This window comes from Macaca thibetana, chromosome 20, assembly GCF_024542745.1.
Source record: "Macaca thibetana thibetana isolate TM-01 chromosome 20, ASM2454274v1, whole genome shotgun sequence".
NCBI lineage: Eukaryota > Metazoa > Chordata > Mammalia > Primates > Cercopithecidae > Macaca > Macaca thibetana.
The window spans coordinates 41982134-42008510 of record NC_065597.1 but is presented as its reverse complement, the minus strand read 5'-3'; the positions used below and the strand labels follow the sequence as shown (position 1 = coordinate 42008510).

Genomic DNA, 26377 nt, shown 5'->3' with positions numbered 1-26377 from the left:
TGGTAAGCTGCAATTGTTTTAATATTGCTTGTTTAGCTGCTAGAGGAAAAAAACGAACATTGTGGCAGTTAGAACATAGTTTATTCTTTAAGCGTCTGGGTGAGTGACTTAACCCTTGCCTGGCAGGACCTTAGGTCTTGTTTATAAGTTGGTATGTTACTGCCACAAAAAAATCTAGTCCATCAGTCTTAGGATTTTTTTTTTTTTTTTTTTTTTTTTTTTTTGAGACAGTGTCACTCTATCACCCAGGCTGGAGTGCAGTGGCTCACTGCAACCTCTGTCTCCTGGGTTCAAGTGACTCTCGTGCCTCAGCTTCCCAAATAACTGGGATTACAGGAATGCACAACCACGCCTGGATAATTTTTTTTGTATTTTCAGTAGAGACAGGGTTTTGTCATGTTGCCCAGGCTGGTCTCAACTCCTGACCTCAAGTGATCCACTCGCCTCAGCCCCCCAAAGTGCTGGGATTACAGGCGTGAGCCACCGCGCCCGGCCAGGATCTCCATTTTAACAAAAGTATTCTTATTTGAAATAAATTTCTTATTTGCATGTTTGTTGCCTGCTGTAACCCTTCCTCTTTGTGGGCAGGAATCCTGTCTATCTGGCTCATACCCGTATCAATACAGTGTCTAGCATGTTAGGCAATAAAATGGTTTTGAATGAAAGAATGCCACCAATAAATGAACAAGCAGGCCTTGTGATCAAATATAAATGTAGTCAAATCCTTACAGATCTCTTCTTAAGCTATAGGTATTTGGGCTTATACTTTGCCTCATTTATGAATTATGAAAGTTAGGTGACGTGAGAAGAAAGTAACCAAGAGAGAAGTGTTTACTTAAGGAGTTGGTTATCTAGGATACCATAATTAAGGAAGCTGGTTATTTAGGGTTCTAGTTAGTTCTGTACAGATTTCATTACTCCTTGAGATCCTTGAGGACAGAACCAGCTCTTTGATTTCTGTATCCCTCGCTAGCGACCAGAATAATGCCTGGAAGGTAGTGGGCGCTCAATCAACATTTGAGGAATGAAGGAACCAAGCGGCGAACGGGGAATAAATGAATGAACGATCTGGCTCCGGAGGGCTGCAGTTCCTCCCCGGGGCAGGAGGCGGCGCCAGCGTTACGCCAGCCTGGCCGCAGGCAGTTCTTGGTCCCTCCGGCTGACCGTCCAACGCTAAGCTCCGAGGCTGGTGCAAGAGATAGCCAATAGAAAGCCGTCTTAGTTGGCGGTCTACTAGAGGAACCCAATGAGCGTAGCGGGTATAGGCAAGGGGCGGTGCGACGGGGAGGGGCAGCGGGGAGCGGTTAGAGGTGGGAGTTGGCGCTGCGGGCCGGGCGGGGGCCGCGGAAGCTGCGATGCGGACGGGGCCGCGGCGGTGAGCTGAGCTGCCGCCAGACATGAACTCGCTGGAGCAGGCGGAAGGTAGGGTGGGCCGCCCGGGCCCGTCCCACGTCTCCTCTCAGAAGCTGGCGGCGCTCCGGAGGGGCCGGCGTCGTGAAGACCCCCGCCCGGGGAGGAGGCCGCAGAGGATGGAGCTCGGGGCCCGGAGCTTGGGGGCGCGGAGGCAGCCGTACCTGGCCGGACGCGGGGGGCGGCGCCTCAGCTCCCTCTGTCCCCACAAGCCTAGAGGGTTTTGAGCTCCTCGCCAGCTACTATTTTTATTTTCTATTCATTGGCAGACACTTGCACTCCGTGCATTGCAGCCTGCTAATTCATTTCATTTCATTCTCACAGCCCCGCGAGTTGTATCCCTGATTCCTACGGTGGTTTTCGGTAACTGCCAAGGTTAGGAAGTGCCGCTCGGTGTTTTAAAGTTTAAAGCACACCACTGCGGAAAGGATACCCCACCACTCGGAGGAGCTTAGACGCCCCTGTCTTCTAGAACTAGGCGCTGCCTGGGCGCCACGAAGATCACCTGTACCCCCTTCGGAATGTCTTTCCACACCCACCCGCTATCAGTGTCAAGAAGTCTAGTAAGGCCAGACAGCGTAGCCATTAATTAAATATAAGAGCTGGAAACAGCAGGCGGGTAATTGTAGTCAGGTAGACCTCGAAGACTTTGATGTTAGGCACTACGTGGTTCTAATAGGAAGTTCTTGGTTCCCGGAGAGCTAAAACTGGATTTTAATTTTATTTGCAACCCTGAAATTGTTCGCTTTTGGCGCTGGCTGAGGCAGCTGCTTAATTTCTCCCCATACCATTTTTATGAAGCTTCTAAAAGTGAATCAGTAAGTTTTCTTATATGAGAAATTGGAATTAAAGAACTCTAATGTTTTTGTCAAGTGCTTAAAAAGCTGTCATAGTAAATGAAATAAACAGTGCAGTGATACATGGAAGTTAGTGTGTAAGACCTGAAGCAGTTAAGAGTGTCTCACGTGTCGTCTTAATGTTAGGTAAATACTCTGTGACATTTCGTCAGACGAGTAAGAGTGGCTAATTGGAAAATTGACATCTTTCTACCTAGATCTCAAGGCTTTTGAGAGGAGACTTACTGAATATATTCATTGTTTGCAACCTGCTACTGGTCGTTGGAGAAGTAAGTTCCTGAATGTTATTTTAAGGGAAAACTAACAGTTGATAATTTTATCCTTATGTAGGAATGATTTGCTTTTATGTAAAATGTTTGCGTAAATTTATTTAACATTGTGAACAATGCCTTATGAAGAAATTTTTAAGAAAAGGAAATTGTAACTGGCCTTCTCAAAAGAACAGTCTATGTCGTGTGGTTGTTTTTGTTTTTGCATTAAAAAACATATTTTTGGCCAGGAGCTGTTGCTCACGCCTATAATCCCAGCACTTTGGGAAGCCCAGGCAGGCGGATCACCTGAGGTCAGAAGTTCAAGACTAGCCTGGCCAACACGGTGAAACCTCGTCTCTACTGAAAATACAAAATAAGCCGGTCATGGTGGTGCCGCCTGTGATCGCAGCTACTCGGGAGGCTGAGGTGGGAGAATCGGTTGAACCCGGGAGGCAGAGATTGCAGTGGGCCGAGATTGCGCCATTGCACTCCAGCCTGGGCGACAAGAGCAAAACCCAGTCTCAATAAATAAATAATAAAAATATTTAAATTTTTAAATTATTACAACTTTGATAAAGACATACCTAATAAAAATTTCACTAGCCCGTTTGGCAGTTTTATAATTTGCCTACAAACTATTGGAATAAAATTTTAGTAAGAAGAATCATATTGGCAGGGCGCAGTGAGTCACGCGCATAAAAATCCCAGTGCTTTGGGAGGCCGAGGCGGGAGGATTGCTTGAGCATGGGAGTTTGAGATCAGCCTGGGTAACATGGAGAGACCCCATCTCTACTCAAAAAAAAAAAAAAAAAAAAAAAATTTAGCCAGGCATGGTGGCACACCCCAAGGTCCTAGCAACTTGGGAGGATCACTTGATCCCCAGGAGGTTGAGGCTGTAGTAAGCTGTGTAGTGCGCTAAGTGAGCTATGTTCACTGCACTCCAGCTTAGGGAACAGAGGGAGACCCCGTGTTTTTTTTAAAAAAAAAAGTAAAGTCATGTTATTTAATGTATACTTGGAAAAGTTACAAAATTACCCTTAGTTGATTTTTAACAAAGCATAACTGCTGCTTTGAAGTCTGACCTAGAAAAGAAATTCACATTATTAGTATCTATTCATAAGTATAATGAGTGCTACAAAATATAATTTGAACAGTGATTACTTGCCCATGGAAATACATAGGAAGTGTGGACAAATATAGGAGCCATGAGATCATCAAACAAAATGCTTTGTTAGTATGTGTTTGGAATAGTTTTGGTTTGTTTTTTGGAATGAAGTCTCGTTCTGTTGCCCAGGCTAGAGTGCTGTGGCGCCATCTCGGCTCACCGCAACCTCTGCCTCCCGGGTTCAAGTGATTCTCCTGCCTCATCCTCCCGAGTAGCTGAGATTACAGGTGCCCGCCACCACGTGTAGCTAATTTTTTTGTATATTTTTAGTGGAGATGAGGTTTCTCCATTTTGGCCAGGCTGGTCTCAAACTCCTCACCACAGGTGAGGCTTCCCAAAGTGCTAGGATTACAGGTGTGAGCCACCACACCGGGCCAAATAGTTTTAATTTCTTGGATGGTCATTATTTAAATTTAATTCCTATCAAGAAGGAAGTGTAGTAGCACACATTGAGGATTTACTTTATTTCAAAGCGTAAATCGGTTTGCTGGACCAAAAAAGTACTATTGAAGCTAAGGATCTGGCAAGATTTTTTGTGTAATTGTTATTAAATCTATTTGCAAAGTTTTATTAGTATGCTGTGAGAATTCTGGTTGGTCAGAATTTACAGGTAATGATTTTCCTAGGTTCTCTGGTTTACCTAGGAATTATCCCCAAAACCTATGTTTCACTGTTAATTGAATATCTTTTAAAATGTATATGATACTGCCCTATCTTATAAAAGGTGATATAAATATACTTACTTTTTCTCTGACTCATGGTCTTAGCACTTACTTGGTTAATGAACCAGCCAAATAAAGCATGTGTATGAGGTCCTTTCTAGTGTATTGATTTTGCTTTTGCTTATTTTTTTTAAAACATACATGTGTAATATAGTGTGTGTATTTCTGCAAATACAGAATTGTAAGAAATTGAGTTAAGTCTATTCTGAGTTCAGAACATAGTTTTGATATTTTGATCCTGTTTTTCTATATTTGCTATATTTCTGTTGCTCTTGGAAACTGGATTTCCACATTTGAAAAATGTATGCGTCCTAACTGAAAGACAGGCAACGGTCATCATCTCCAGAATATTAACTGGGTCTTGATGCCCCTTTATTATTTTTTACTAATACCATTCTTAAGTTTTACTTACAATTTATTTAGAATTTCTAAAATCATGCTAGCTCAGTGGAGAGAAAGACCTTTTCTTAGTTTTACTGGCAGAATTTCTACCCTACCTTTAAGTCCCTTAAAGAAAATCCGATACTAACTGGTGTGCTCCATACTTCCTGCACTGACTTTAATGTAACCATGGCAGTCATCTGCAAAGCAAAATCCTTTAGTCAGTCTTCTCAGTACATTCAAAAAGGAGTCTTTGATGGTTTCTTTACAGTAGAAAATGAGTTTGTTGTTTTTTTAATTTGAGTTTACAAGATCTGTAAAATCTTCACTAAGCACAGTGAACATTACATAGCATAGACTCTTCTACTGAAGTGTCACCATCGAATTGCTTTTTATTTCATTGATCTTCATAAGTTCTGACCAAATCATAAGAGAAACAGTATCCTTAATTACTAAGGTTCACAATGTTTAAGAGAATTCCTGGAAGCCATATGGCAAGCCTCCTAATTCCTGAGTCTAGTTAGTGCATTTTCCATTTAATAAAGTGCTATATTCTTTGGTTGTCATTTAGTAGGAACTTCTGGTGATAGTATCACATATTAAGTATGTATTTGCTTACTAATTTCGTGTTTATCTTTCATCAGTGCTTCTTATAGTGGTATCTGTCTGTACAGCTACTGGTGCCTGGAACTGGTTAATAGACCCTGAGACACAAAAGGTAGAAGTTTTGTTTTAAAATCATTAGCATAATTAAATGAGATAATGGATATTGTAGTGCTTTGTTAATGATAAAGTATTCAAACACTACTACTAGTGATATTGTCGTATTAAAAATATGCCTTTTATTAATTTGCTCAAGGAAGATTTTGGCTGGCTGTTGTGAATTAAGTGTCTTTACAGGGAAAAGGTCTAAGAGATGCTATTATTTCTTAGACATTTAGTTGTTATTTGTCATTCACTTCTGAATTTATCATTTGTACATTTTTTATATATCTCTCATTTTTACTTCAGTGTGAGTATTCTCTTCATTCTGCTTTGTTCATTGAGTGTCATCAGTGCCAGCTTTTAAAAGTTCTAAAATAGGCCAGGCATGGTGGCTCACACCTGGAATCCCAACACTTTGGGATGCCAAGGCAGGAGTTCAAGACCAGCCTGGGCAATGTAATCTAGCAAGACCCCATCTCTACAAAAAATTTAAAAATCAGCCAGGTGTAGTGGCGCATGCTGTACCCAGCTACTTTGGAGGCTGAAGTAGGAGGATCACTTGAGCTCAGGAGATCGAGACTGCAGTGAGCTATGATTGTGCCACTACACTCCAGCCTGTGTGCCAGAGCGATACCCTGTCTCAGAAAAAAAGAGGGAGAGAAAAAAATTATTAAAAAACATTTTTTTCAATGAGTTATCTCACTGGAGATGACTTTATGGGAAACATATGATAAAATAGCAAAATACAAGTATAATAAAAAGGACTAGATAAAAACAAGTTGGACCATGAGGTCAAAACCAGAAAGGAAACCAGCTCACTGATGTATAGGCCATGTAGCCCAACACAGTTGCCAAAATTGGATTATAAATTAGTCTCTGAGTTACCTAATCAGTGAAGTCACAGTTAATTCTGTGATTTTCATTGTCTGTAAGATAACACATATATCAGTTCCTTGGGCTAGCAAAGCTTTTCTTTCCCAACATTTCTCTCTGAAAAAAAATTTCTTGCCTGAAGTTTAATATAGGAAACACTGAGGAATCTCCCATTGGGCACTGTGCAAAAATATCCCTATACCAAATGCAATAACTGATTTCATAATGTTATTCCTTGAAGCATCCTTTGATGAAAGCTGATAGCATGTTTCTCACATTTCCACCTCTTTCTACTAACTTGTGCCTTAATTTCAAACTCAGGGCTTTTTTTTATTAGGGAAGTAGTTAGTCTCCAATTTTTCAGTGAAGTTTCTTTCCCCCAGTGCAGTTTTATTTAGGGAGTAATGATGTAATTTTCACAAATCTTAAAAATCCCCTCCCCACTTTAAGCTGCAATTAACCAAGTAGTACTTTCAGTAGCTCTGTTTGTATTTGTTTTACAGAAGAAAAACCTAAGAGAAGGCTTTTGTCATCAGTCTCTATGGCAATTCAGACAGCCAGAGAGGTTTATTTCCCACATAGTCTCCCTAACTTTATCTGCTGAGGTGGAGATGTATAAAAGGATAGGTGGCAAGGGGAAATTGGTGATGGAATTTTATGTTAATAGAGGATTTTTATGGCAGACAGGAAACTCTCTTGTGTGTTCATTTATAAAAATCTGATCTTAAGGCTGCATTTGGTAGTCATCTTTAGGGGAAGAGTGGAAGGAGGCTGGCAAGAAGATTGAAAAAGATCCATCTTGGGAAATGAGTCTGACTTCTAATTGGGAAAAATATAAGCTGATTTCAGCTAGTTGAGATCTTAATAAAACACAAAATTAAATGTAATTTGAAATAGGCCCAAAACTATGTAGTTAATATAATTTTCTAAATTAGGTGAGAATATAACTATTCGCCTAAGGGTTGGCTCTTTATATTTCAGTATTTAATAACCCCAAACCTGACAGGAGTTTTAACCAGCAATTGTATTTGTAGCAAGAGTTGCAAACTCAGGAGCCAGTGGCTAGCTGGAAGAACCTAGGGAGAGAAAGAATATGGCAGACAGGAAGTACCTGACTGCCTGGCCTGGAGAGAACCACTGTTTCGATGCACTGGAATGTTGCCACGGAGGGAGGAAGGCTGAAACTGATGGCCTAATTAAAATGAAGACATAAAGCATTGTATATGCTAACCTGGTGCAGGCTACACACAACAGAGCTGGCTTGTGAAAAACTGTCCTCGGAGGTTTGAAGAAGACATTCTTCTGGAATATTAACTTTTCCTTGGGTCATCATCTTTCTGGCAGCTTCTTTCCTGGTATTTTCAGACTCTCATTTCTTCATCTGACAAACTTCTGTAACCAGTACCATGCTGGGCCATCTGATACCTGGCGCTTCTGTCTTAAAACGCGTACCTGCGCATCTCCTGCTGTGAGAGTCGAGTGGGGTGTGTGGAACTTGATTCTCTTGCTCCCATCTAGTTACTAATTCACTTGATTTCTTTCTACAGAGGCTCTAAATGCTTGTCTTCTCTGTGTCTCCAGTCGACATTTCCATTTCGGTGCCTACTCTTGTTCCAGTCATGGATCCTGGACCCTTGGCCCTCTACATATTCTTAGACTTGTGGATTGTGCTGTTTTCTGCTGTCATTCGATATATCCAGATCTGAAATCAGCCCTTTCTCTCTTTCATTTTAGTTCTTTATGGATAGCTACTAATCGTTTTTCCCTTCTTGAATGTCCTGTGGTCATTTAGATCTCAGTAGCTTCAAAACCAAATTTGTTTTTTTGCCTCTGCAGGGAGGAAGGGGTGATGCTGGAATTGAGTGTTACGAGGTTATGTAAGAGTTAGCCAGGTGAAGGGAGAGAAGTGAACAAGGCAGCGTATGTGTGGAAATATGGCAGGAGATGAAAATTAGACTGGGACCAGGTTATGAATGGCAGTTTGCTCAACTCTTCTAAGGAAGCTTTATAACAGCGAAAGTAGGCCGGGCGTGGTGGTTCATGCCTGTAATCCCAGCACTTTGGGAGGCTGAAGTGGGCGGATCACCTGAGGTCAAGAGTTCAAGACCAGCCTGGACAATATGGTGAAACCCTATCTCTACTAAAAATACAAAAATTAGCCAGGCGTGGTGGTGGGTGCCTGTAATCCCAGCTACTTGGGAGGCTGAGGCAGGAGAATTGCTTGAATCCTGGAGGTGGAGGTTGAGGTAGAGGTTGCAGTAACCTGAGAACGTGTTATTGCACTCCAGCCTGGGTGACAAGAGTGAAACTCTGTCTCTAAAAAAAAAAAAAACAGGGAAGGTAACTAAATCATGTTTGATTTGTGTTTTCATTGAGACCAGAGGCCTCATCTTCACTCGTTCAATGCAGAGTTCAGTAAATATTTTTGATAGGGTTGTTTTTTGATGATAGGAATGAATTTGTAATAGTTCAAGTATTTGAAATGGATGGGGGGAATACTGCTATATTTATCTTTATAGAAGATAGAAAGCCTATACATTTTTATTTTTACAACACAGCAATACAGAGAACTAAGATTATTAGAAGTCTTCAAATCCTCATAGTTTAGATGATAAAAAAAATTATATATATTTACGTACAAATGGGGAGGTAGGAATCAGCCATCCCAAGATTTTTAACATTTTTATATTTTCAACTCTTACAGGTGTCCTTCTTCACATCATTATGGAATCACCCATTTTTCACCATTAGCTGTATCACTCTAATAGGCTTGTTCTTTGCTGGAATACACAAGAGAGTAGTTGCACCATCAATGTATCCTTTACCAAGGATTAAGTTTCATTCTCTGAAGTGCTTTCTTGATGTAGGTAATGATTAAAAGCTTACTCTTGCTGGGCGCGGTGGCTCATGCCTGTAATCCCAGCGCTTTGGGAGGCCTAGGTGGGCGGATTTCCTGAGCTCAGGAGTTCGAGACCAGCCTGGGCAACATGGTGAAGCCACATCTCTACTAAAATACAAATAATTAGCCAGGCATGGTGGTCTGTGCCTGTAGTCCCAGTTACTTGGGAGGCTGAGGTGGGAGAATCGCTTGAACCCGGGAGGCAGAGGTTGCAGTGAGCTGAAATCATGCCACTGCATTCCAGCCTGGGCTACAGAGGAAGACTCTGTAAAAAAAACAACAACAAAAACATAATGCTTACTCTTGAAATGAGAAATGAGAAATTTTCCTTTGACCACATGTATTCAGTATAGCTGCTCGATGTCGGACGGTATTAGCAGAATACAATATGTCTTGTGATGATGTAAGTATTTTTTTGGTTAGAAAATTATAAACCTGCATGAAAACACTGAAATTTTTGGCTTTAGAAAGGTAGATGTTTTATTAGCAATAAATTTTCTCTGTGGAATGAATAATGAGAATATACTTAGAGCATTGATTTTAAGAATCTTTTACATTGAACATCTTTGACATTGAGATCTATGTTACAATCAGTGAGATCTGACAAATTGGGAGAGTTGACAATATTTCTTAATGGCATAAAATCATGGTGCATCTTATAACTGATGCATCTTAGAGTCAGTGAAGTACAGTGGTTGTTTGTTATTGACCAAAAATGGCTCAGCAGATACTGGTTTTGTAAACTACTGTTATTTATCAAGTGATATGCTATATATGTTATTTGTAAATAGAGTCATAGATTAATTTGTGGACTATGGACATATGAACCTATTGTGTTTTTAAAAGTAGATGATGGGAGACTGGGCATGGTGGCTCATGCCTCTAATCCCAGCATTTTGGGAAGCTGAGGCAGAAGGATCTCTTGAGTCCAGGAGTTTGAGACCAGCCTGGGCAACATTAGCAAGACCCCATCTCTACAAAAAATGTAAAAATTAGCCAGGCGGGTGGCGCACACCTGTATTTCCCAGCTGCTTGGGAGGCTGAGGCAGGAGAATTGCTTGAGCCCAGGAGTTTGAGGCTGCAGTGAGCTGTGATCATACCACTGCAGTCTAGCCTGGACGACAGTGAGACCCTGTCTTTAAGTAAATTAAAAACTATCATGTACCAGTGTATAATAAGGGTGTTGCACAATTTTGGTAGGTAGCTTCTATTTTGATTTGCTTATTTTATTTATAAAAGTGTCTTAGCCTTCAATTTAAAAAATCATTAAACAAGTAATACGTATTCATTACAGAAATTAGAATAAAGAGGCCAGGCATGGTGGTTCATGCTTGTAATCCCAGCAACTTTGGGAGGCCAAGGCGGGAGGATTGCTTGAGTCCAGGAGTTTGAGATGAACCTGGGCAACATAGCAAGACTCCGTCTCTACAAAAAATGAAAAGAGGAGAAAAAAAGATGTATGTAGTATTTTAAAATAAAGAGCTCAGGGCCGGGCGCAGTGGCTCAAGCCTGTAATCCCAGCACTTTGGGAGGCCGAGACGGGCGGATCACGAGGTCAGGAGATCGAGACCATCCTGGCTAACACAGTGAAACCCCGTCTCTACTAAAAAAATACAAAAAAATAGCCGGGCGAGGTGGCGGGTGCCTGTAGTCCCAGCTACTCGGGAGGCTGAGGCAGGAGAATGGCGCAAACCCGGGAGGCGGAGCTTGCAGTGAGCTGAGATCCGGCCACTGCACTCCAGCCTGGGCGACAGCGCGAGACTCCCTCTCAAAAAAAAAAATAAATAAAAATAAAAAAAATAAAGAGCTCAGAAGGAAACTCCACACAAAGGAAGCATTGAAAGCATAACTATTAATTGTTTAGTCTTGACTATAGAGAAGCGTTCTTATTCCTTGCACATAGCATTTAAGGTTTATAAATAAGCAATGTTATTTTTACTAGAACTGTGTATTGAAAAAATTTTATCTTTTCATTTTTGCAGACAGGAAAACTAATTTTGAAACCTAGGCCTCATGTTCAATGACAATCTTCACTCATTGTTATGGGACTTAAAATAGCCTTTCTTCAAATAAGTGATACAGCAAAAAGCCATAAAGGATTCCTTTTGCGGTTGGATATGTAAAGGTCATAGCAGCAACTGACAAGAAGTGTGCAATATTTACCTGGATTATCTTGATGATGGTGACTCATTATCAGTGCTTTGGTACTTTTGATTACCTGTGTTTCAGTATTAGTGTCACTTTAGTACTTCAGATCCTGCAAAGATTTTTGCAGATGAAGTATGTATGTATGTTACTAAGTTAAACTTAGAAACAGAACCTCATTCAGTTTTTATAATGTATTTTTTGCAAACTACTGTAAATAGCAGATCAATGCCAATGTTAAACAAAGAGGAAAACGTTGTGTGGACTTTGTTCTCCTGCACCGGTATTTCAGGAACATCTGCTTGCCATCCCCACAGCTCTTTAAAACTGGCTATTATGTGTGCCTTTCATTCTTACACTTCTAATCATACTGCAGGAAAAACATTGGATTCAGCTTAGACTGAGGAAAACTCTCCATTATGTTGTAAGAAATTATAGATGTTTTGAGAAACACTTTTTGTTAAGCCAGATATTGAACTCCAACTATTGTGGTTTTATTTTTAGTTTATTGTTTTCTTTTTTTTTTTTTTTTTTTGGTTTTTTTTTTTTTTTTGAGACGGAGTCTGGCTCTGTCGCCCAGGCTGGAGTGCAGTGGCTGGATCTCAGCTCACTGCAAGCTCCGCCTCCCGGGTTCACGCCATTCTCCTGCCTCAGCCTCCCGAGTAGCTGGGACTACAGGCGCCCACCACCGCGCCTGGCTAGTTTTTTGTATTTTTTAGTAGAGACGGGGTTTCACCGTGTTAGCCAGGATGGTATCGATCTCCTGACCTTGTGATCCGCCCATCTCGGCCTCCCAAAGTGCTGGGATTACAGGCTTGAGCCACCGCGCCCGGCCTGTTTTCATTTAAATGCTAAATATCCTTTATATTGCTTTAATAATTTTTTTTTTTTTTTTTTTTTTTTATGGAGTCTCGCTCTGTCGCCAGGCTAGAGTGCAGTGGCACTATCTTGGCTCTCTGCAACCTCTGCCTCCTGGATTCAAGCGATTCTCCTGCTTCAGCCTCCCGAGTAGCTGGGACTACAGGCACATGCCACCATGCCCGGCTAATTTTTTTTTGTATTTTTAGTAGAGACAGGGTTTCACCATGTTGGCCAGGATGGTCTCGATCTCCTGACCTCGTGATCCTCCTGCCTCGGCCTCCCAAAATGCTGGGATTACAGGCATGAGCCACCGTGCCTGGCCTCTTTAATAATTTTTAAAATACCCTAAAGGCTTTTGAATATACGAGTCTACTGATAAATTATGTATTGTCTGGGAATTTGATAGTCACTGTTTTAGATAACTGGATTTTACGCTGTGTTAGACAAGCTGTGACACTAGTGTTGCACAGGTATAATTGATCATCCTACACCTTCACCAGAATAACTTGGGAGCGGTGCCACAAACTAGAGTCTACAATTCTCACTGTTTAGAGAGTGTTAATGACATACTGTGTATGCATAATAGCCACATGTACTATAATAGCCCTTAAAATTAAACTATTGGGATTGCTGTAAATATTTTAAAGTACTGGAGGTGCCTTTTACCTGTTTATTAGATTTTGAAAAGGTTTAAATTATTTCATGAGCAATCTTTTAAATTTCATTTAACATAAAGCTGAAAATTCAATAACAGGATAAAAAACTTTTTAACAAGGCTGCCATTTAACTTAAATGTGTTCATCTTAGCTTTCACATGTATAAAATTTTATTCTTTGAACTGCAGCAATAAAACCCTCTGCTCCTAAGAAGTCTTAAGAGGGTATTCTATATATTCTGCTTTGTTTTATTTTCTGTAAATTTTGTAGGTAAATATGTGCATAAAAAATAAATACTTTATATATAACTCGTGATTGGACTTTTTATTTGGTTTATTGTAAGTTTGTAACTCTGAAAAAAATGTTAAAACATATTGTCTGTATCAGATATAAGCTAGTCCCAGATGAGACATTTTACTTTAGCTCTGTGTCCAAGACAGCAAATTTTAAGTAGCACGTGTAGCTACCCAGTTTATTAGGTTATGATTACTTTTGATATATTTATCATAGTGTAATAACACTTGGCTGTTAATAGGAAATACAGGTTTTGTCATATTGCCCTTTACAAACTTGGATTGCCAGTTTCCTCCAAGAGCATAAAGCCGAAGAAGTATGTTATAGGCCCTTCATCTTTTTTGGAGTCATGAATTCCTTTGAGGGTTTAATAAAAGACTTGACTCCTCCTCTAGGAAAACCCACCTGTGTCTTTGCATGCACTTGGAGGGAACTTCAGATGCCACATTACTTGGATTCCACGGGCTTCAAAAGAAAACAATCTGTTATAGTCCAGAGACTTTTCATACCTTAACTTCTAGCAGAACAACTCATTTTCCTAAAGAGTCTTCTTCATTTGGAATGGTCCAAGGATCCTTGTGACGTTAGTGTCTAACCACCACCTCTACCTTCTCATCCCTTCTCGCACGTTGTTAGGAGGTCACTGATAGAATCCAATCATCTAATTTTACAGGTGGGGTAGACAGTCTCAAATTTGCGAAGTCTCGGCCGGGCGCGGTGGCTCAAGCCTGTAATCCCAGCACTTTGGGAGGCCGAGGCGGGCGGATCACAAGGTCAGGAGATCGAGACCACAGTGAAACCCCGTCTCTACTAAAAATACAAAAAATTAGCCGGGCGCGGTGGCGGGCGCCTGTAGTCCTAGCTACTCAGGAGGCTGAGGCAGGAGAATGGCGTGAACCCAGGAGGCGGAGCTTGCAGTGAGCCGAGATCGCGCCACTGCACTCCAGCCTGGGCAACAGCGTGAGACTCCGTCTCAAAAAAAAAAAAAAAAAAAAAAATTTGCGAAGTCTCTATACGAAATCCCCACAACTTAACTAAAGACAGAGCCAGCACCAAAATCCAAATCTCTGACTCAGATTGAATGGATCTTTACATATGTGTGTGAAGTGAATTTATTCAAGAGCCATTATAATATTACTGTTAAGAATGTAGACTGTTAAGCCAAACTGCCTGGATTTGAATCTCAGATCTGCTACTTGGTAGTTTTGTAACTCTAGCTAAATTATGCAACCTTAGTTTCCTCGTTTATTAAATGGGCATAATGCCAGTTTCTTTGGTACATTGAGATAATATATAGGATACAGGCATAATGCTAATCTTCCAGGCTTATTTCAAGTCTTAAAGTGTTAATTCATGTAAAGCACTTAAATAGTGCCTAGCTACAGAGTCAATCCTCAGTAAGTGTGTTAACCCAAATCTTTAAGGGGAAAAAAAACCCCTGACTGTTACAACTTTGCCCAAAGTCAACATCTTAGTTGAGATAACCATGAGGAAATTTCACCTAATCTTTTGAACCAAGCAAACTCCTGAAAACGACTAAAGGCAAAGAGAGGATATTTGGCCTTACTCAGAAAATGGTGTTCGGTGTTTTCCTCTTCCTGAGGAACCTCTCTGAAAACATTCAAGCTCATGACTATCTGCTAGTGCTGCTTTTTGAGACGCTCCTTTTTCATTTAGAACTAGCCATCTTGACTGGCATTTTATAAAGATTTAACAATCCTTCTGACAAATGCCCTGCCCTCAGCAACTGAGGTGTCTCTCGCTCCCTGTCCTGTTGAAACCATAGAAATTTGAGTCTTACTCTTCAGACTCTAAACTTTATGCTTTTACAAAGGGTAAGTATAATTTCTTTTTTTCCCACCAAAGATAGGAAGTGCGTCTTGTCTGCTTCATCATGGAACACGTTAAAATCTGATGTTTTTAGTGTACCACTGAAACCTGCTATGCCAGTCTGACTGTATGAGAGACAGAGAAAAATAAAAGGATATTTGTTACCCTATTTTAAAGTGTGTCATCACTTTATAGACTCCCTTTTACATGGCAAGTGTTTTGCTGGGTTATTAATGTGTGAGAAAATTAGCTGGGCATAGCACACACCCACAGTCTCAGCTACTCAGTAGGCTAAGGTGGGAGGATTGCCTGAGCCTAGGAGTTCAAGGCTGCAGTGAGCTATGACTTGTGTGACTAGGACTCCAGCCAGGGTGACAGAACAAGACTGTCTCAAAAAAAAAAAAAAAAAAGGAAAATGAATTTCTGCCCTGTCAGAACCTCAGAACTTGTTATCTGGTGGGGAGTACAGACCAGTGGTCAAGTGGTCAAGCAGTTACCATGCGGTTTAAGTGCTATGAAAAGTAAAAATGCAGGATGCTACAGGAGTCCATGGGAAGAGGACCCAGCCAGACCAGCCTTTCCAAAGTAGGTGATTAGCAAACATCTGGTGTGTGTTGCCAGTAGGGGGAGAAGTTTTGCCGGGGAGGGGGCTGTGACGAGAGAAAACGGGAAGGAAGTAGGAACCAGAACATGGTATTTCATGAGGGCAATGGGAAGCCATCAAAGTGTTTTCAGTTAAGGAAGTGACAACTGGATTTGCATTTGTGATGACTGATAGGGCAGGACCTGGGAGGCCAGCTGGGATTGGCTGCTATAGCTCAGATGAGATATGTGGGCCCCAGAACTAGAGTTCAGGGAGTGGAATCGGAAATAAAACCTTAAAAAAAAAAAAAAATCTGTGCCTGGGCTTACCCAAAAACCTCTTAGAAGGCAAATGATAGGTCAGCTTTGGCAAGTGGGGAATTTTTTTAATATTAAAAAAACAGGCTGGGCGTGGTGGCTCATGCCTGTAATCCCGGCACTTTGGGAGGCTGAGGCAGGTGGATCACCTGAGGTCAGGAGTTTGAGACCAGCCTGACCAACATGGCGAAACCCCGTCTCTACTAAAATAAAAAAATTAGCCTGGCATGGTGGCTAATGCCTATAATCCCAGCTACTCGGGAGGCTGAGGCAAGAGAATCTCTTGAACTTGGGAGGAAGAGGTTGCAGTGAGCCGAGATCACGCCATTGGACTCTAGCCTGGGCAACAAGAGTAAAACTGTCTCAAAGAAAAGGAAAAAAAAAATATTTTTTAATGTCAAATGAATAGGACTTAGCAGAGGGCAGGAGAAGCAATTAAGCATAAAGCCTACCACCAGCACCACTTTTTCCATCATATGGATTTAGCCTGTTACAGAAATAAAAGTTCCATGATCACCAATATTTGGGAACTACTACATCTTCCTTCTGGAGATTGCTCATGCTGTAAAGCATATTAAAAGCTCCATGTTGGCTGGACACGATGGCTCACGCCTGTAATCCCAGCTGCTTGGGAAACCAAGGCAGGCAGATCGTTTGAACTCCAGAGACCGGGGCTGCAGTGAGCTATGATTGCACCACTGTATTCCCGCCTGAGCGACAGCGTGACACTCTGCCCCAAATGAATGAATGAATGAATGAATGAATGAATGAATGAATGAATGAATGAATGTCCCGAGTGGCCCTGCAGTAGATAAACCTGTTAAACTGCCTGCTTTTCTGCCATTTCACCAAAGACTTGTTCACATTCTTTGGGGGATGGAGGGTGTTTGTTGTGGTTTCTGTCTGTACAGTTCCTCTTCTTTAATTGGAGAAGAGGCATGCAAATGTATTGAACATCCCACAGAGAGAATCACAGGGTGGTTGCCCTGCCCAGCTCCCTCTGAGCACCCGTGCTAGATTTGGGGAATGCTGGCTATGTCAGTTCATCCTCTCTCAGGACAACCCAGAAAACTCTGGACTCCTGCATTTGGGACCCAGGCATGGGTGGAGGTGGTAAAGCTGTGTTTCCATGGCAGAGTACTCATTGGCGCTCAGTGTAGGTGGCATCAGTTTCCTCATCCGACCAGTTCCGTAAGATGGGTTTGGGCATTTTTTTCTTCTGGAACTTTAGCCTTGAACCAGTCTCTCTAGACCACTCCAAAACCCTGAAATACCCAATATCCTTTAAATAATTGGTTTTCAGTTTACTCAAAGTCAGTTTCTCTTGCTTGCCTGACTGCTAGAGTAGTACACAGCAGTTGTGTTCCAGGAGCATGCTGTGGAGAGTTGAACTAATGGATGAGAGTGCTTCCATCAAGCCTCAAGCCATCTGGCAGGTGAGAGAGCTCAGGGCCATGTGCAGTGGAAGGATCCAGACTTGGCAGATCAACGTGGATTACAGTCCCATTTCCTCCATTAGCCAGTGTGGCAAGTGACTTACTCTCTCTGAACCTTAATTTCATTTAGGCCTATTAGATAGCTATCTTGCAGAATAGCTAGAAGGATGAAATGAAATAATGTATGTAAAAGATAACTTTCCAGCTTTTTTTTTTTTTTTTACCACAAACTAATTTTTGAGTCGCTATTCTGAGTCCTTGTTATAGGTGTACCTTGAGTACCCAAGAGTGCTGGCATCTATGGAAGATGCTCAATTGTTGTTGAACAAATGGATGAATCTTGACTTTGGTATTGAAATTGAGTTTGTACATAAATACATAAATACACTAAAATATAAATTTTATTTCTTTTTGCAGTTGGGGTCTTGCTCTGTCACCCAGGCTGGCATGCAGTGACACAATCATGGCTTACTGCAGCCTCCAACTCCTGGGTTCAAGCAATCCTCACACCTCAGCCTCCCAAAGTGCTGAGATTACAGGCTCTTACCATTCCTAGCTAACTTTTTGATTTCTTGTAGCAACATAGTCTCACTATGTTGCCTAGGCTGGTCTCGAACTCCGGAGCTCAAGTCATTGTCCCGCTTCAGTCTCAGATTTGTAATTTAAATAACAGTAGGGAAACTAAAATAACTAAGTCTACTGTAAGTTCATTAAGTAAATTTAAAAAGAAATATATCCTTGCTAGAAGATGAGTTTTAAATTCTGTCTCCTACAATTATCAGATTTATTTTTTTTTTTCCTGATCTACCCTGAAAACCATTTAAAAACAAATTATTCTGGAACGTTTTAAACACATGTAAACATAGACAGAGTGATATAATGAACCCCCATCACCCAACTTGAGCAATTATCAACACATAGCCAATCTTGTTTCTTATACAGGTTAAGAATCCTTTATCCAAAATGCTTAGGACAAGAAGTGTTTCAGATTTCAGATTTTGAAATATCTGCTTTATGTTTACAGGTGGAGCATTCCAACTCCAAAACTCTCTCATCTGAATGCTGCAAAACAAGCATTTCCTTTAAGTGTCGGGTTAGCACTCAAAACATTTGGGGCTGGGCATGGTGGCTCATGCCTGTAATCCCAGCACTTTGGGAGGCTGAGGCAAGTGGATGGCCTGAGGTCAGGAGTTCAAGACCAGCCTGGTCAACATGGTGAAACCCCATCTCTACTAAAAATACAAAAATTAGCGGGGCATGGTGGAAGGTGCCTGTAATCCCAGCTACTTGGGAGGCTGAGGAAGGAGAATCGCTTGAACCTGGGAGGCGAAGCTTGCAGTGAGCTGAGATGCGCCACTGCACTCCAGCCCGGGCGACAGAGTGAGACTCTGTCTCAAAAAAAAAAAAAAAGTTTTGCATTTTGGAGCTTTTCAGATTTTTGATTTTCAGTTTTGAGATGCTCAGCCTACCCTATTTCAACTTGCTCCCTCACCCCCACAAAGGATTATTTTGAAGTAAATCACAGACATCACTTGATACAGAAATATTCCAGTAACTATCTCCAAAACTTAAGAAAAATTTTACATATAACCACAATACTGTATCATACCTGAAACGCTAATGACTTTGTAGCAATTTTATACCAAATATTCTGCTTAAACTCCTCCAGCTGTCTCATAAACGTATCCTTTAGAGTTGGGTTATTTGAATTGAGATCCAGAAAAGGATACTTGAATAGTAGCAGTTTCACAACCTAGGACCTAGGTTTCTGAAATCCCTGTTTCTGAATTCTATCTGATTACATATGTGACCTCAATTTATGCATATGGAATACATTTTCAAATAAATGACATACGGTTAATGGATGGATGGGTACAGAAATTTTTTTTAAAAAGGAGAGAGATAACAAAATGACGTACAGTGACTTCCGCTGAGAGCTTCCACAATAAACCAGCAGCATTATCACGGTGAACATCACTACCATCTCTTCACGTGCTAACAGCCACAGGGGAAATGGGACTCCAGCACGCAAGCCACAACGCATCCTTAGAGAGAGAGCACCCAGGCCGGGCGCGGTGGCTCACGCCTGTAATCCCAGCACTATGGGAGGCCGAGTTGGCGGATCATGAGGTCAGGAGATCGAGACCATCCTGGCTAACACGGTGAAACCCCGTCTCTACTAAGAAAATACAAAAAACTAGCCGGGCGAGGTGGCGGGCGCCTGTAGTCCCAGCTACTCGGGAGGCTGAGGCAGGAGAATGGCGGGAACCCGGGAGGCGGAGCTTGCAGTGAGCTGAGATCCGGCCACTGAACTCCAGCTTGGGCGACAGAGCGAGACTCCATCTCAAAAAAAAAAAAAAAAAAAGAGAGAGAGCACCCAATCCCGATGACAGCACGGGGTTAGGAAGGAGACCATCGGGAAGACAGTGAAATGGGTATGTTTAAATATATGCAGCGATAGACAAAGATGGTGGACATTAGGGAAAAAATAATGACAAATTGATGGGAAACCAGGATAAGAAAAAAAGGCAATTACTAACTCCAAGAACAGAGGAAGGAATTGTGGTTTAGTGGGCTTCTTAGTTCAGCAGTGAGCAAAATTTGCATTGTCCTAGAAATTTAGTGTGATTTGATGTAATAGAGAATTCCGGTACAATTTTGTTGGGCAAAAGAGAAATGGAGGAGAGAGTTTCGGAGAGCTAAGTCCTTACCTATCAGGCCAGCAAGTCAACAGATAACACATGATACTGATAAATTAGAAAGAGTGATAGCTTATCATTTGGGAATACAGAGATAACAACAAGAGAAACAGAAGGGGCTGGAGTGTTTACTTCCCATAGAGGGCTTGGGATTCTAGAGAAGGCAAGAACCTGCTGTTCTTTTCTTTTTTCTTTTCTTTTCTTTCTTCCTTCTTTTTCTTCTTTCTTTTATTTCTTCCTTCCTTCCAGACTCCCTTCCTTCCCCTCCCCTCCCCTCCCCTCCCCTTCCCTCCCCTTCCCTCCCCTCCCCTCCCCTCCCCTCCCCTTCCCTTCCCTTCCCTTCCCTCTCTTCCTCTTCTCTTCGACTGAGTCTTGCTATATTGCCCAGGCTGGTCTTCGACTCCTGGACTCAAATGGTCCTCCTGTCTCCGCCCCCCAAGTACTGTGATTAGAGGCATGAGGCACCACATCTGGCCCTTAAATTTTTAAATTGTGTATGCACATGAAATACTTTTTTCTCAGTGAGGTGCCTAAGTGTGAGTTTGCTAGATGGAGTAATTTATTTCACAAGTGGGGAAACAGGTATAGAAAGCATACTGACCAATTTGGGAACCCTTCCCCTGCTCTCATATCTAGTCATTTACTGTGTTCCTCCTTTTACCTGGCGTTATCTATTAATTAAAACTTTGATTTCCTCAATTTACTAGCTCTTAGGTATCTATCAGCAAATTCAGTAGGAGACAGCGTGTTGTAGTTATTACAAACTAAACTCTGGAGCCTGACCATGTAGGTTAAATTCTGTGTGTCACTTACGAATCATGTGCTGTGCTCTTAGGCAAGAGGCTTGCCCTCTCTGTGCCTCAGTTCTCCCATCTCTAACATAGGCCTACTGACATTGTGTGGTATTGTTGGTGGATTTAGAAGCTTAATATATGCAAAGCTCTTAGACCAGCATTTGGCACATATCGAGGGATCAATAAATAGTGACTGGCTGGGCCGGGCGCGGTGGCTTAAGCCTGTAATCCCAGCACTTTGGGAGGCCGAGACGGGCGGATCACGAGGTCAGGAGATCGAGACCATCCTGGCGAACACCGTGAAACCCCGTTTCTACTAAAAAATACAAAAAACTAGCCGGGCGAGGTGGCGGGCGCCTGTAGTCCCAGCTACTCGGGAGGCTGAGGCAGGAGAATGGCGTAAACCTGGGAGGCGGAGCTTGCAGTGAGCTGAGATCAGGCCACTGCACTCCAGCCCGGGCTACAGAGCGAGACTCTGTCTCAAAAAAAAAAAAAAAAAAAAAAAAATAGTGACTGGCTGGGCGCAGCGGCTCACGCCTGTAATCCCAGCATTTTGGGAGGCCAAGGCAGGAGAATCGCTTGAGCCCAGGAGTTCCAGACCAGCCTGGGCAATGTGGTGAGACCCCATTTCTACAAAAAATTAAAAAAATTAGCTGAGTGTTGTGGCGCATGTCTGTAGTCCCAGCTACTCAGGAGACTGAGGCCGGAAGATTGATTGAGTCCAGGAAACTGCAGTGAACTGTGGACAACAGACTGAGACCTGCTCTCAAAAAAAATAAAATAAATAAAATAAATAATAAATAAATACTGACCATCAGCAAGAAGCTCACTCTCCAAATAGGGAGTGCAACCCATTAAAATTAACAGTGAATTTGGAGGCTGGGCACTGTGGCTTATCCCAAATCCCAGTACTTTGGGAGGCTAAGGCAGGCAAATCACCTGAGGTCAGGAGTTCAAGACCAGCTTCGTCAACATGGTGAAACCCCAGATTTACTAAAAATACAAAACCCAGCTGGGCGTGGTGGCAGATGCCTGTAATCTCAGCTGCTCGGGAGGCTGAGGCAGGATAATTGCTCGAACTCGGGAGGCAGAGGTTGCAGTGAGCCGAGATCACACCATTGCACTCCAGTCTGGGTGACAAGAGCGAAACTCAAAAAAAGAGAAAACAATGAATCTGGGGAACTGATCAAAACAGAGACAGCTCTGTGGGCTTTAAAAAAATCAGTTTGGCCGGGCGCAGTGGCTCACGCCTGTAATCCCAGCATTTTGGGAGGCCGAGATGGGCGGATCACGAGGTCAGGAGATCGAGACCATCCTGGCTAACATGGTGAAACCCCGTCTCTACTAAAAATACAAAAAAATTAGCTGGGCATGGTGGCAGGCGCCTGTAGTCCCAGCTACTGGGGAGGCTGAGGCAGGAGAATGGCGTGAACCCAGGAGGCGGAGCTTGCAGTGAGCCGAGATGGCGCCACTGCACTCCAGCCTGGGCGACAGAGCAAGACCCCGTCTCAAAAAAAAAAAAAAAAAAAAAAAAAAAAAGTCAACTTTAGGCCGGGCGCGGTGGCTCACGCCTGTAATCCCAGCACTTTGGGAGGCCGAGGCAGGTGGATCACAATCACGAGGTCAGGAGTTTGAGACCAGCCTGACCAACATGGTGAAACCCCGTCTTTACTAAAAATAGAAAAATTAGCCAGGCATGGTGGCACGCGCCTGTAATCCCAGCTACTCTAGAGACTGAGTCAGGAGAATCACTTGAACCCGGGAGGTGGAGGTTGCAGTGAGCGGAGATTGCACCACTGCACTCCAGCCTGGGTACAAAAACAAAAAAAAAGAAAAAAAGAAAAAGAAAAAACAACTTTACATATAATGAAATGCATCCATTTAAGCTGTACAGTGTGAATTTTAGTAAATGTGGCCCCTGTGTAACAATCACCATGAGCAAGACGCAGAATATTGTTATCCTCTTAAACATTTCCTTTGCCAGGTCCCATCCCCAATTCCTGGCCTCGGGAAACTACTGTCCTGCTTCTATCACTGTAGATTTGTCTTTTCTAGAGTTTCATGCAAATGACATCATAGTATAATCATGCAGTACAATAATCCTGTCTCTGGCTTCTTTTGTTCAACATGCTTTTGATTTTTTTTTTTTTTTTTTTTTGGTCAACGTGCTTTTGAGATTTTATCTATGTTAACACACATGTTGGCAATTTGCTCCTTTCTTTGTTTATCCATTTACGGGTCGATGGGCATTTGGGTTGTTTTCAGTTTGGGGCTATAATTCATAAAGGTTCTATGAATAATGATGTACAAGTCTGCATGGATACATCACTTTCCTTGGAAATACCATGGAGTCGAATTGCTGGGTCATGAGCTGCCTATGTATGTAGCTTTATCAAAAACCATCAAACTGACCAGGTGCAGTGGATCATGCCTGTAATCCCAGCACTTTGGGAGCCCAAGGCGGGAGATCACCTAAAGTCAGGAATTCCAGACCAGACACCACGCCCGGCTGTTTTGTTGACTTTTAAGTAAATAGAATGTCCTTGGCCAGTTGCAGTGGCTCATGCCCGTAATCCGAGCACTTTGAGAGGCCAAGGCGGGAGGATCGCTTGAGACCAGGAGTTTGAGACCAGCCTGGGCAGCACAGAGAGACCTCATCTCTACAAAAAATTTTTAAAAACATTAGCCAGGCATGGTGGTGTGCGCCTGTGGTCCCAGCTACTCAAGAGGCTGAGACGGAAGGATCGCTTGGGCCCAGGAGTTCGAGGCTGCCGTGAGTATGATGGCGCCACTGCTCTCCAGCCTGGGCGGCAGAGTGAGACCTTGTCTCAAAAACAAACAAACAAAAAAACCAAAAGGATATCTTAGCACACTGGAGCAAAAGAAGTTAATGCCGGTTTTGATCACAACCATGTAAGGTGTGTCACTTTCCAAAGTTCGGATGAGTTAGATGGGATTTAGGGTAATATGTATTAGGATTAAATCTTACCAAGCAGGGTGGTACTGAGGGTGTGGAAAGGGTGGGGTGAGGGGGCGAGGCTGCAAGAGGGCAACAAAACTCTCCTCCTGTCACCCCACAGTGTGGGACGGTGTGAATGTGGGGTGGGAGGGATGTCAGTCTTCTCTGAGGGGCGCAGGAGCAGGAGCTGTTGGGGTTGAGCAACTCGCAGCAGAGCATGCAGACCTGGTCCCTATGGCTCATTCACCACAGCAAGCACCTGGGCCCATGGTCACCGCGTGGTAGCTGGAGCTGCAGAGAGCAAAGCCAAACGGGAGGCTTACTTTTCTCACCTTGCCAGTGAGACCACCTGGGCAACATGGTGAAACCTTGTCTCTACTAAAATACAAAGCAAAAGGAAGGGGCCAGAGCTTACAAAAGATTTGCACCGGTCATAGCGGAGACTTTTAAGCATGTTTCAAGTGATACTGAAGAGAGTTGTAAGAAGCACATTGGAGGCCAGGCACGGTGGCTCACGCCTGTAATCCCAGCACTTTGGGAGGCCGAGGCAGGCAGATCCAAGGTCAGGAGATCGAGACCACGGTGAAATCCTGTCTCTACTAAAGATACAAAAAAATCAGCCGGCCGCGGCTGTGGGCGCCTGTAGTTCCAGCTACTCGGGAGGCTGAGGCAGGAGAATGGTGTGAACCCGGGAGGCAGAGCTTGCAGTGAGCCGAGATGGAGCCACTGCACTCCCGCCTGGGCAACACAGTGAGACTCTGTCTCACAAAAAAAAAAAAAAAAAAAAACACATTAGAAGACTGTTGTCTATTTAGGAAGAAAGGTCTGTTTGTGCAAATGATGTATTTAGAGGCCAGGCATAGTGGCTCACACCTGTAATCTCAGCACTTTGGGAGGTCAAAGTGGGAGGATCACTCAAACTCAGAAATTTGACACCAGCTAGGACAACATAGATAGACTCCATCTCTAAAAGAATAGAAAAGAAAAAAAAAAAAAGTCAGTTGGGCATGGTGGTGTGCTCCAGTGGTCCCAGCTACTCAGGAGGCTGAGGTGGGAGGATCATTTGGGCCCAGGAGGTTGAGGCTTTGAGTCATGATCATACCACTGTACTCCAGCCTGGGCAACAGAGCAAGACTCTGTCTCAAAGAAACCACAAACAAGCAAACAAACAAGAAACAATGAAGTAATGTATTAGAGCAAATTAAACAAGCTCTGTGAGGCAATAAGAAGCCTACGAAGTAAATTTATAGACAGATAAAGATGAATGAAAATGAAAACTTTTCCTCTCTGGGATCTGCAAGTGAACCACCACCACAGACTCTAAATCTCATGAGAGCATTATAAAATCTAGAAAATGCAGCCTTGGGTGATGCAGCAGTTCACTAGAGGATCGCTTTTTTGCCTGCTGTAGACCAAGAAGTATCTCTACTAGATAAAATAGCAAATAAAGAACCTGGAGAAAGGCTTTCTAAAGTGATGAATGCATGTATGTTGCCAGGAGATTACAATGGCAGAATGGCAGCAGAAATAGATGAGAGGAAGCAACTCACTCGAATGTTAGCAGATTTTCTTCATTGTCCAATGGAAGCCCTTGCAGAGAAAGCATAAATTGGAAGAATACAAGTGCAAGTGAGCCAGAGTTTCCCTGGTGTGCAAAGAATTCAGGTCCCTGATCCAGAGCCTGACAGACTAATCTCGATTACCCAATGTCACTGGCAGCCGCATGCACCTGCCCTTTGCAGGGACATCTACGGTGAAGATTAATGGACCAGGTTCTTTCCTGGTCCCAAGACTGCAAGAGGTGGAGACAGGTGGATAGTCCTGTAGTGGTATTTTTGCATATTTTTGAGAGAGAAACACTAGCACAAGAAATGACAATTAGTAAAAATGTTTAAAATGTTGGTTTGTTTACTATTTTCTTGGTAAGTTAGCATGAATTAGTTTTGGGGTGGTGGGGTTTTGAGACAGTGTCTCGTTCTGTCATCCAGGCTGGAGTACAGTGGCATGCACCTGACCTATGACTTTGTTTAAACAAAGTGATGGGCTGGGCCTGTAGTCCCAGCACTTTGAGAGGCCGAAGTGGGCGGATCACTTGAGGTCAGGAGTTAAAGACCAGCCTGGGCAACATGGCAAAACACCATCTCTACTAAAAATACAAAAATTTGCCGGGCATGGTGGCACATGCCTGCAGTCCCAGCTACTTGGGAAGCTGAGGAAGGAGAATCGCTTGAACCCAGGAGGTGGAGGTTGCAGTGAGCCGAGATGCACCACTGCACTCCAGCCTGGGCAACAGAGCAAGACTCTGCCTCAAAAAAAAAAAAAAAAAAAAAAAAAAAAAAAAAAAAAAAAATGATCTCTGTGTATTAATAAGCTCACAAATAGTGATTATTTTTAAAAGGTCTTTTGGTAATTTTTTTCTTATCCAGGGCCTTGTGAGAAATCTCATGTTTCTGTTTCTTCATATATTTTCAATTATTTTTCTTTATTTTTCTTCACTGTCTAATCACTGTATACTATGTAATTCCTAAAGAAGAAAAACC

At 42.6% G+C, this 26377-nt stretch overlaps 1 protein-coding gene and 1 pseudogene across 1 annotated transcript; both read left to right on the top strand.

Moving 5' to 3' along the window:
* Window positions 1–1287: 1287 nt before the first annotated feature.
* On the top strand, window positions 1288–13240 carry CNEP1R1 (CTD nuclear envelope phosphatase 1 regulatory subunit 1). The gene is made up of 6 exons (XM_050774830.1): window positions 1288–1422; window positions 2465–2536; window positions 5431–5504; window positions 9069–9178; window positions 9612–9666; window positions 11246–13240. The coding sequence occupies exons 1-6, from the start codon at window positions 1398–1400 to the stop codon at window positions 11285–11287; spliced, it is 378 nt and encodes a 125-aa protein (XP_050630787.1). The 5' UTR covers window positions 1288–1397; the 3' UTR covers window positions 11288–13240.
* A 3838-nt stretch (window positions 13241–17078) lies between these two features.
* Window positions 17079–25601, top strand: LOC126944119 (regulation of nuclear pre-mRNA domain-containing protein 1A-like; annotated as a pseudogene).
* Window positions 25602–26377: the final 776 nt, after the last annotated feature.